General features: G+C 36.0%; 2 protein-coding genes across 5 annotated transcripts; one reads left to right on the forward strand and one right to left on the reverse strand.

Moving 5' to 3' along the window:
• The first annotated feature begins 248 nt into the window (after positions 1-248).
• On the forward strand, positions 249-8,380 carry LOC104111575 (katanin p60 ATPase-containing subunit A1). Of its 3 annotated transcripts, XR_001972324.3 has the most exons (8): positions 253-628; positions 1,102-1,567; positions 4,903-5,100; positions 5,413-5,657; positions 5,951-6,109; positions 6,200-6,287; positions 7,722-8,267; positions 8,323-8,380. XR_001972324.3 is itself a non-coding variant. In XM_070177816.1 (7 exons), the coding sequence occupies exons 1-7, from the start codon at positions 507-509 to the stop codon at positions 6,597-6,599; spliced, it is 1,389 nt and encodes a 462-aa protein (XP_070033917.1). In that variant the 5' UTR covers positions 249-506; the 3' UTR covers positions 6,600-7,667. The 3 variants fall into 3 exon arrangements, 2 of the variants coding, with proteins under 2 accessions (XP_070033917.1, XP_009619598.1); XM_070177816.1 differs by lacking the exons at positions 7,722-8,267; positions 8,323-8,380 and adding an exon at positions 6,489-7,667 and having other exon boundaries at positions 249-628; XM_009621303.4 differs by having other exon boundaries at positions 7,722-8,380.
• Positions 8,381-9,894: 1,514 nt separating this feature from the next.
• On the reverse strand, positions 9,895-11,397 carry LOC104111574 (protein CDI-like). Of its 2 annotated transcripts, XM_070177819.1 has the most exons (3): positions 11,099-11,397; positions 10,204-11,012; positions 9,895-10,146 (listed from the first exon to the last, which is right to left on the reverse strand). In XM_070177819.1, exon 2 carries the CDS (start codon positions 10,991-10,993, stop codon positions 10,211-10,213), a length of 783 nt encoding a protein of 260 aa, XP_070033920.1. In that variant the 5' UTR covers positions 10,994-11,012; positions 11,099-11,397; the 3' UTR covers positions 9,895-10,146; positions 10,204-10,210. The 2 variants fall into 2 exon arrangements, with proteins under 2 accessions (XP_070033920.1, XP_070033919.1); XM_070177818.1 differs by having other exon boundaries at positions 9,895-11,012.
• Positions 11,398-11,708: the final 311 nt, after the last annotated feature.

The raw sequence follows: 11,708 nt of genomic DNA on the forward strand, positions 1-11,708 counted from the left end.
TTTCATGAAGTTTGTGTGTCGCAATTAATTATTCAAATTAATCATTAAAAAAATTACGGATCGAATTTCGGGATTCGGGTGTTGATTCGAAGCGGATTAAGCCCAAAATTTAAACGAGGACGAGGCAATTCCCTTCTCTTTTTGTGGGCTCCGCATCCTCAACGGGCGTCAGTGAAAAAGGCCAGTCAATTAAAGGGAATCCCAAACGAAACAATTCCTCCGCGCTTTTCCAAACGTTAAAAGTTCAAAGGATGGAGGGCAATGTAGTACTTTAACGCTCAGCCCTCATCAGATTTAGACCATTAAAACGTCGCCGTATTGCTGGTCGAACGAACTTCAACTTCCAGTCTTCTGTCTTTCCCCAGATAGAGAGATTGCTGATTAATGTGTCTCTCATTTTTCAAATTTGTTCTTCTTCGCCCAAATTTTGAAAACCCTAACATTTTCAGATTTTTCGAGAAAAGTGTCTAACAAATTTTGCTTATTGAGCTATCGAGGAAATAATAATGGTGGGAGGAGCATTGGCAGGGTTACAAGATCATGTGAAATTGGCAAGAGAATATGCAGTTGAAGGCCTTTATGACACTTCCGTCATCTTCTTCGATGGCGCTATTGCTCAGATCAACAAGTACTCTCTCAGATCCCTTCTTCTTTTATGTCTTTATTTGTCTACGTATTTATGGAGTTACGTCCCGAATTGCGAAATGCGTGTTCCAATTTATGGTGCGTTTGGTATGACTATTAAATGTTTGCCGCAATGAAATCATTTCCTGTGTTTGGTTTCCTTTGGGTTTTGGGAAGGTATAAGATGTATTCCAGCAAAAGGGGAAAATAACTTACTGTCACTTGTGAGCTGAAATTTTTTCTTTTTGATGAGTAAAAAAGTAATTTTTATTTGTGTACTGATATGATGAGGCTTGCATTATCATTTCTTTAAAAAGATTTTGAAGCTTGACGTAGTACCCATAATGAGATGAAGGCTTTAATCTGTTCTCTGTCATTTCTGCTAAACTTAGTTATAACATTGTCTATACCGCTTTGAAAGTAGTTAATCCAGCTGCTTTTAACTGGGATTGTTCCATTCTTTTGGTCTATGCATAGGCACTTAAACACACTTGATGACCCTTTGATTCGTTCAAAATGGATGAATGTAAAGAAAGCAATTTCCGAAGAAACAGAGGTAGTGAAACAATTGGATGCCGAGAAAAGGGCTTTTAAGGAGGTTCCTATGGGTGGTAGACGTCCTAATTCACCTCCGATTTCGACCAAGTCATCTTCTTTTGTCTTTCAACCGCTTGATGAGTACCCCACCTCATCCGGTGCTCCAATGGATGACCCCGATGTTTGGAGACCACCAAGCCGAGACACAACAAGAAGATCTGCAAGAGCCGGTCCAGGGGGTACGAGGAAGGGCCCACAAGATGGAGCCTGGGCTCGTGGATCTACAAAGACTGGAACCACAGGCCGTGGGGGAAGGACCACTGGCTCTACTAAGGCTACATCTGGGGTTCGATCTTCAACTACTGGGAAAAAAGGACCTGGAAAATCCACAAAAGCTGACTCTACGGTAAATTATAGTGGACAATCTTATGTTTTGATTTTTGTTTTTTCTGTAATTTGCCTCTCTTGAAAATTATTCATTGGTAATTCGTGTGCTTTTCTGTTTACTAGTTCTGGGTACGCGCGTTGCGCGTATACTTTAATATCAATTAGTATTAACTTTTTAAAAATCATATAAATATATAAACTTGACGTAAAAATTCTATAAATACACAAGAAAAAATATAAATGAGTTGTCCTTTTGACGACAACAACAACAACAACAATAAGTAAAAAGATGGAGAAATTAGAGAGCAAAATGAACAATAGTGGGATAAATGTGAAGTGCTCTAAGGTTCTTCGACAACAAATATAGCTCTATCTTTTCAATGGGTAAAATAAGTAGGAATTTAGAATTAAGTCCAAAAGTGAGAATTGAGAGCAATGGCTTAATATTATTCCACTGAACTAAATCATTATATAACTAATTTCATCCCTATGACTATTAGAACTACTTTAGTAGACTGGTAACTATTTGAATCATGTTCGACATAGAATATATATGTCATATAAGCTGCACTGTTGCACATTATTATAAGAAAAAAAATATTTGTTAGACTTCACTAAAATAAAATTCCATAATCCAGATTTGGATTTAAAAGTCCAAATATATACAACTGCTCCTATTAACATTCAAAATAAGTTCCATGTACGTTATGCATTAAATTCTATTTTAAAAAAAAAGGCTAAGAAGTGACAAATACGCAATCCTCCATTTACACAAACACATATTTTTATATTCAACCATTACACTGATCCACTCTCTTCCCAGATCCCACCCCCTTCTGTTTCTTGCTAACTATTTCTTAAGCTTCATTTACCACAACTACAATGGAGTTTAAAGAAGAGTGGAGATGTAGGATATTTCTTGACATTTTTAATTTCTAATTAACTAATATAATTTACCTATAAGTTGCACCTGATTTTCTCCTCTTTTCACCTTTTTATTGTGTCTGCATAATTAATCTTTAGTTTTCAAGCAGTCCCGCAAGAATCTACGATGATTCAAATTTTTCACCCTCGCAAGATAAGTGGTTTTTGACAAGAGTGGTTTGTTTTAGTGGTGAGCATCCTCCACTTCCAACCAAGAGGTTATGAGTTCGAGTCACCCCAAGAGCAAGGTGAGGAGTTCTTGGAGGGAGGGAGCCGAGGGTCTTATCGGAAACAACCTCTCTATCCCAGGGTAGGGGTAAGGTCTGCACAGTGTTTTGGAGAGCGAGAAGCGGAAAAAAGCGAGGAGGCTTCGCTTCACCGAAGCGAGAAGCGTGAAGCGAAGCGCGCGCTTTTTTCATGTGAAGCGCAATATAACACATAAATAAAAAAAATTAAATAGGCATAGATAAATGACGAAGAACTCAATAAAAATAACATATTAAGCAAATATTTCAATTCTTAAATTAAGAAGTAAATAACAGATACTAAAACTAGATAGTCAATAATCCTCAAAAGTCATAACATATTAAGCAAATGCAAAACTAAATCACAAAAGGAATTGTTAAAACATGGCATAACAGTGAACAGCAGAAGAGAAGAAAGAACTGAAGGAGAAGAAGAGAAGAAGAGCAGAAGAGAAAAAGTCGAAGGTTGCAATCGTCGCTTGCAGCAGTGAAGCAGATGTTTGGAAGAAGTGTGCGCAAGTGTATTTGCAAATTTTTTTTAAGAAAACCCTAGGCAGCCGCTGGACCTCGCTTAAGCGAGCTTTTCTTCACTTTTTTCATCACCTCGCTTCTCGCTTTTTAGGGTGAAGCGTGCGCTTGTTTACCAATGCCACGCTTTAGGGCAGAAAAGCGCAGACCCCTCGCCTCGCCTCGCTTCTGCGCTTTAAGCGAGAAGCGTGCGCTTTTAATAACACTGGGTCTGCGTACACACTACCCTCCCCATACCCCACTAGTGGGATTATACTGGGTTGTTGTTGTTGTTGTTGCAAGATAAGTGGTTTATTTTACCGTATCTTGATAAAGTAAATGGTTATATAGTGATTCTAGGAAAAAAAGAAATGAAACGATATATATGAACGGACAATCAATTATGTATAGTTTGCATTAAGTAGATGAATTTGATATTGTATTAAATTATTTGAATGAATTTAGTCTATAATTGATGAATTACTCATGCAACTTTTCAAATTCTCCATATCCTTTTATAGCATTTAAGGGTAATGTTGTTTGGTGTATATAGGAATAATTTATTTGTCTTTCAATCTTTTACTTTGAGGCTTCCCACTTATACTATATATATTCGTTAGAATCCGTGCGGAAGCATAAGATGAAGTACTCCAAGATGAAGTACTCCAGAGAGGCTTAAAGTATATTTCTCATTCCACAATCTAACTAAGTGGGCGTTTGGACATAAGAATTGTAAAATTTCAAAACAAAAGTGAAATTTTTTTCAAGCGAAGATGATATTTGAAAATTAGAGTTGTGTTTGGACATGAATATAATTTTGGGTTGTTTTTGAAGTTTTGTGAGTGATTTGAGTGAAAATTTTGAAAAACAGCTTTTTGGAGTTTTTCAAATTTTCGAAAAATTCTAAAATTCATCTTCAAGTGAAAATTGGAAATTTTATGGCCAAACACTGATTTCGAAAAAAAGTGAAAAAATTCTTATGTCCAAACGGGCTCTAAGTTTGCTTTTTAAATGACATTGCACTGAATGCATCTACAATTTTCTAAAAAGTTATCTTCAATCCAACATGAAAAGCATACAAAATACAATGAATTAATTAAAATTTGCAGTGTCTCTTAAATGTGTACAATAACAGTTGAACGCATGACAACCCATTATTGGAATTATTTTTTCTTTCATGAATATTGTGAATTATTTACCACCACAACATTAAGTACAAAACATCATTTAATGGAAGGTAATTTTACTTTTAGATAGAGGGTAATTTGGTCATTCAGTTTTCAAAGGACATTTCAGTAAACTAACTTTACCTAAAAGTGTTCATGCTTATAATATTGTATGATTTAGAAATTTGTGATTAGTTAGTCAGCTGACTGTTTATGTTGTATGTGGCAAGCTGCAAATGTCATTTTTATCATACGTGTAGCTTGTTCTGGTCAGTTAATCAGCTGAGTGTCTATGGTGTGTGCCAATCTCCAAGTTTTATTTTTATCCTAATATGTGTCTTGTTGTGGTTACCTTATATGTAAGTGTTCCTATTGAATACAAGGACAATCGGCTTCATAATGCTTTCTAATTCCATAACTGTTACTTGTTGAATATGGGTGTCCTTGTTAGACCATCAACTATGAGTTGAATCTGAGTCTATATGTTAAGAACTTCTATTGCAAATTGCTAGGATGGTGATGCTGAAGAAGGGAAGAGTAAAAAAGGTCAGTACGAGGGGCCTGATGCGGACCTGGCTGCTATGCTTGAGAGGGATGTCTTGGATTCCACCCCTGGTGTGAGATGGGACGATGTTGCTGGGTTAAGTGAAGCCAAAAGACTTTTGGAGGAAGCAGTTGTTCTCCCATTATGGATGCCAGATTATTTCCAGGTATCATAGTTGGATTAGAAGGGAACATTTGTGGAGTTTTGTGTTTTGTCTTTATTCTGCAAAGTAGCTTTTGTACAAGTGAAGATTCACGTGCACATGAGTAAACTGTACTTCTTATGATGAGAATATGAAGACCTTATATGATTTGGGCAACAGTACCTAGTGGCTACTTTAGCAAAAACTTTGTGCTAAATGTACTAGGAGCTTTTATGGTAGTGTTATGTTCACACACCTATCAAAGAGGAAATAATGTATCTTCGACCTATATGCATCGTGTCACACTTTTTACTGATCAGATATGTATCTTTGCAGGGAATCAGGAGACCATGGAAGGGTGTTCTTATGTTTGGGCCTCCTGGAACGGGGAAGACACTTTTGGCTAAGGCTGTTGCTACAGAGTGTGGGACGACATTTTTCAATGTTTCTTCTGCCACTTTGGCTTCAAAATGGCGCGGGGAGAGTGAACGCATGGTGCGGTGCTTGTTTGATCTTGCTCGCGCTTATGCTCCTAGTACAATTTTCATTGATGAGATTGATTCTCTTTGTAATGCCCGAGGGTGAGGACTTTGTCTATTATTCGATGCTACCTAAATCTTTTCAGCTGACCTCTGTTTGGTTAAATGCTTCTTTTGAAGATTATGTATGATGTTGGTTTATACTAGTGTCGGATATAAAAGCTTTCACTTGTATCTTTTCGAATGGATAAAAATTAACCTTTTGAAATGAGTACTGTTGCCTCCAAATACTTGGTCCAGTGTGCCTTAATCTGTGACCTAATTATGGTATGTTGAGTAGTTTCTTACACTCTTTTTGAGGTTGAACCTGAGATAATGGTTGGATCGCTTTTCAGGGGTTCAGGAGAGCATGAATCATCCCGAAGGGTGAAGTCTGAACTTCTTGTTCAGGTAGATGGTGTAAGCAACTCTTCCACTAATGAAGATGGCACTCGGAAGATTGTGATGGTTTTAGCAGCTACAAACTTTCCATGGGACATAGATGAGGCATTAAGGTTGTGTCTCATCGTATTCGTTCTTTTCCTTTAATTCATTGAGATGCATGTGAATGTCTCCTCGACCTAATTCTGTTGATGGAAATTCAGGAGACGTTTGGAAAAACGTATATATATTCCCCTACCTAGCTTTGAGAGTCGGAAGGAGCTTATACGGATCAATTTGAAAAGTATTGAGGTAAGCAGTGTTTTGAAAATGTTTTCTCAGTCCACTTTCTCGTCTTTCGTATGTCCCTGTTAGCTCCTCATGTATCTGTCTATAGCTTCTTTGAATGTAATTGCCCTTGCAGTATATATTGTGTTTATCAAAGCTATGATTATTAGTTCACTATGAGAAAATTCTACTGTATGATTGGTGCATATTTATCAATCTTGGTAGCTGTGGCTTGTGGACTTTTTCACCTGGCTACTGTGGCATCCTAGAATAATAACGAGATTTCAAAGAGATAAAAGGGAAAAACAAATAACAAGAAGGCCAAGTAGATATTGAGCAATATAACATACAGTTATTCTGTTGCTTTTGTATCAGATGAATTAAAACCTTTAGAAACAATATGTGATTATGTTCTACGAAAGACTGTCTTAAGCCTAATCTGGAAAATGCTCTTCTAACTGTTATAGCTATCTTGCCCTGGAGTAAATAATGGGAATGTGTACTGATACCTGTGAAAAGATGTTGATCCACTAATGGATGCAAAGCAGTTTTCTTTTTAATTGATCCTTTTAGGTGTTTGTCAGATAGGTAACGCTGTATGAACTCTTTGGTGAAGGTTGAGATACGAGGCTTTGGAAAAGTCACTCCGAACACTTGCTCTTGCATAATTAAGTATATAAATGTTCACTTTACATGATTTAAAAAAAGGAAAAATTAAATACATGGATGTTGAACTTAGATGTCTTGTCATTGGAATTTGGTGAATCAAAGATGTGATGTGTTTGCGTTAGTGCAGGATTTGGTAATTGTACTCAAAACATTATGTCTTGGATGTCTTGTTTTATTAACAGCTATGCTGTGTTATGTTGATCTATATCTGAAGTTTCTTCTGATTTGTTTTTATGGGTAAAATTTTATTACCTTGCATTTACTTGCACAAAATGTTAAATTATAGTTTATTCAACCCATAGTTGCATCCTTTTCAATTGTTAATGTTTAAGGCGCTGCTACTCAAAAAATGCACGTAGAAAGTTTAAGACAGCTTATGACAGGCGAACTTTGTTTCAGATGTTTGGACTTTGAAGAATACTCTACATCCTTGACATTTCATTGAGTTTTCTGCTTTTGCAGGAATAGTAAATGGGGACAGACTTCAATTAGGAATTTTTAGTTAAAAGTTGGTCTCAATTTGAATATTCTTGATATTCTTTTTCTTTTTGTTTTGAATTCCGTACAAGCATGCTTTTTCTCCAATTTCTCAAGGCATCAACATTACAAAAAGTACGTCTCTTTATTTGTACACCTGGCTTTCCATCTAATTGAATTCTAGCTTGTAAAAATATTTTTCTAAGGATTATGCTTCTGCCTTCTGAGGGATGAGTTTGAAGGAATTCTACCTAGTTTTTTCGTTGGATGAATCTTTCGTTTAACAGTGCAAATATCTGGCAATGACATCAGGTAGCTCCAGATGTGGACATAGAGGAAGTGGCTCGTAAAACAGAGGGATATAGTGGAGATGACCTCACAAATGTCTGCCGAGATGCTTCTATGAATGGCATGAGACGAATGATAGCTGGGAAGACCCGCGAGGAGATTAAGAACATGTCTAAGGATGAGATTGCTAAGGATCCTGTTGCAATGTGCGACTTTTTAGAAGCCATTAGCAAAGTTCAACCAAGTGTCTCAGCTGCTGACATTGAAAAACATGAGAAATGGTTTTCGGAATTTGGATCAGCTTAAAGGATAAACTGATGCAAGCAATTCACTCATTTTCTTTACATTTTTTTGTCCATGTTTGGTGGTTGGTTCTTCTGGTACTCCTTCTCACTTGTGTACTATTCATATTCTGATCAGCACTGGAATGATCAACTTATGTAACATGACAAATCACTAGGGGTTCATACCTCGGTGTTCATAGGTCAGTCAATTGACTGGTTATTTTCTTGCATTTGATTTAATTTTTTCGCTGTCGTGGAAGTGTCCATTGCAATTATGAGATGGAAGGTGGTTTAATTTTTTAGCTGTCATGGAAGTGTCCATTGCAATTATGTGGTGGAAGGTACTTAACTCTGTAGAACTTGTCTGTAACTTTATTAAAGGAAATTCCTTAATTAGAATCTAGAGAGTTAAGTCATAGCATCTTGTGACCTCATGGTTTCATTCAATACAATGTTGCAACTTAAGCAAATAGCAGTTCTCTGAAAGTAAAATATCTACTTGGTCAGCTTGATATGTTTTGTGAGGCTGATAGATGCTCCAAAGAAGCAAAGAGCAGTTCTCTGAAAGTAAAGCTGATTCAAGCTTTGACACTCTTTAACACATACTTTTAAATGCCAGTATGCAAAAAAGCCTTTCTGATCCAGACCACATCTGCTTAATACTCACATGTAACTAACAGCATAGTCCTTAGTGATTTAGTGGGCGTTTGGACATAAGAATTGTAAAATTCCAAAATAGGGTGAAAACATTTTTCAACTGCCAATGGTATTTGAAATTTAGAATTGTGTTTGGACATGAATATACTTTTTGAGTTGGTTTTGAAGTTTTGTGAGTGATTTGAGTGAAAATTTTGAAAAACAGTTTTTTGGAGTTTTTCAAATTTTCGAAAATTTTCAAAATGCATCTTTAAGTGAAAATTGAAAATTTTATGAACAAATGTTGATTTCGAAAAAAATAAATTTTTTTTGAAAAAAGGGAAAAATTTCTTATGTCCAAACAGGCTCTTAGAATAGCGATATGAATTGCTTATTTGAGCCACTAAAGACGTTAAAATAGGCTTGTCAAAGCTGGATTTGTCAATAGTACTGTAAAGCAACATGAAGCTGAAAACACACACACACTTCAAAACCTTTTTTCTTGATAAACACTCCGATTTATAAAACAAAAAATAAAGTTAAAACAGATGTCTTAACTTAAGCCTCATCTCCAATACATGTGCTTTCAGATTAAGAAGATGCATATAGAAGCTACAGTTGTATTCCACACTTAAATCAGTGAATTAGTTTGGATTCAATGACCAGAAATTAAATGTACAGAATTCACGCAACTTAACAATCTAGATAATAAAAAAGAGTGTAATTAACCGAGTTCCAATAAATAAATTAAATTGTATCCACGATAAAGGGAAAGTTCAGGGGAGGGAGGGAGATAGAGGGACAGAGAGAGGAACACTACATCTTTGGAGGCAAATAACACCTAGAATCAATTACAAACTATACGTGAATGCAGGTTAATCTGACATTACAAAGTTATCGTATGAGAATATCAGTGTACATAGTACAACAACAAATCCCACAAGTGGGGTGTGGGGAGAGTAGTGTGTACACAGACCTTAAGGTAGAGAGGTTATTTCCGATAGGCCCTCTATATCAATGTACATAGTACTTCAGCTTTATCAAGCAAAAGAACAAGAGGACATACAAATTCGTCTACGATGAATCTTCCCAAGGGTAAAAATCAGCAGTAAGGGGGTAAATGTTTCTTAGATTACCCTTTGCAGAAAATTTATGCATCGCTAAATCATAGAGATTTGTCTTGCCAATGCCTCCATTAAGTGGGAGAAAGATAACGTATTTGACACAACCAAATTACATAATCGATCAAAGCAACAAAACCTCTTACCATCACGAGAGGGACAAAAGCTATTTCATTTATAACATAACCAAAAGCATACTCGATACATCACTCAAAGATCGGGATGATCTTATTCTTTAAATGAATCTATTACAATTATATGACTGAAAAACTGCTTACTAACTAATACTTGTAAAAACCAGAATACAAAGTATTGGGTTTGGAATGAATTGGTTACATCTCCCTAATGGAGACAATACAGATCAAAACAATATTGAATACTAAATCAAGGAGGCATAGCCCTCAAACCCTTGAATCAATTACCTTAACTAAAAATCTATGGCAGTTAAACAATACCATTAGCTACATTGGCCTTAATCCACCTTCTTCTCTATCGACTTCTTGTACTCCTCGAGCTCCTTTATCCACAAATCTCCGAATTCACAATCTTTCCAAGCCTCAAACCAAGGTCCACCAAGTGTATAATGAATTGACTTAGGAAATGTATTCGGATCACCCTCGACAACCTTATTGTGCCCCACAAGGAAGTTCCAAACGAACGGAACTTTCCCGATCTCATTATCTTCTAACCACATGAACCTATGAAGAAATGCTCCAGATTCAGTATTCACTATTTCAGGTGTCAACAACTTATTCTTAGGATGCCCACAATTATAAAGAACCATTGATGACCAATTCTTTCTAGGGTATACAGTTTGCACTGCCCCATCCATTTTTGTTGTTTCTTTTGGTGCATAATCATGATGTACACACATTACAGCATATTTATCATCAACCATATCCCTTAATTCTTTAATATCACCTAAGTACAAGAAATCACAATCAACAAACATAGCCCACCCCTCATAATTAGCCAAATGGGGTGTCAAGAAACGGGAAAATGAAAACTCAGTGCTTTCTAATTTCCCTCTTTCACGCCAGTATAACCCTTTTTGCCTTAACTCTGATTGTTTAATGGGTATGATTTCAATTGGGATTGAAGATCTTTTCAAAAGGGAATATTTACAGACCTCATATGCAACATCTTCACTGGGATCATAGCCTATGAAAATCTTGAATGGCTTTGAATTTGGGTTACTTTGTGAATTAACATTTCCATTTCCATTAGAATGCACATCTTTGACCTCTGTCGACATTATAATCCAATAATTCAACCTGCAAAACCAAGAAAACTAACAGGGTAAACAAAAAAAAATCAAAAAGCTGCAATCTTTTGAGAAAAATGAAAGGTTGAAGCTTACCTGAAAAGAGAGAGTAGATCTGGGTTTGGACTAGCTAGAGAAAATAACAAGATTTTTTCTTGATAAAAAAGAGTCAAGATTTGTAGCAGTATTTATAACACTGAATAAGGAGATTGTAGATCACTGATATTTGTGAGAGAACCATTTTTAAAGGCAGCGGCTTTACAGTTGTACACGCGGGTGAATGGCAATGACTCCACAACCGACAACAGCTTTTCCATTCACAAGGGACTGGACATGGGGTTAATTTTTCAAAAATCTGTGGACTCAACCTCTCGAAAGAGAGAGCGACACGTTGTTTTTAAGGAGAGCTGGGTTTTCGGAAGAATTACAGCAATTATAACTAGGGGTGCACATTGGTTATTTATTTGTTTTTTTTTTTTTGATTTTTTGGTTTGATTTCTGAATTTAAAAATTTTGGTTTTGGAGTTTTTAAAATAAAACTTGAAAATCAAAAAACTGAATTCCCTAATATATATGTGCAATAAACTCCATCCGCATGAGCTTGTAAAATCTGAGAAAGTTCCCCGTGAATATTTTATCACAACAGACATTCATGAATTGGTGCATGCAATTTTAATGAATTAGAAAGATATTGTATTGAGGATAA

Source organism: Nicotiana tomentosiformis, chromosome 6 (assembly GCF_000390325.3).
Source record: "Nicotiana tomentosiformis chromosome 6, ASM39032v3, whole genome shotgun sequence".
NCBI lineage: Eukaryota > Viridiplantae > Streptophyta > Magnoliopsida > Solanales > Solanaceae > Nicotiana > Nicotiana tomentosiformis.

Coding starts and splice junctions, on each gene's coding strand:
- LOC104111575 (XM_009621303.4), top strand. CDS start 507: ATGGTGGGAGGAGCATTGGCAGGGTTACAAGATCATGTGAAATTGGCA. Junction 629..1,101: donor GCTATTGCTCAGATCAACAA/GTACTCTCTCAG, acceptor GTCTATGCATAG/GCACTTAAACACACTTGATG. Junction 1,568..4,902: donor CCACAAAAGCTGACTCTACG/GTAAATTATAGT, acceptor GCAAATTGCTAG/GATGGTGATGCTGAAGAAGG.
- LOC104111574 (XM_070177819.1), bottom strand. CDS start 10,993: ATGTCGACAGAGGTCAAAGATGTGCATTCTAATGGAAATGGAAATGTT.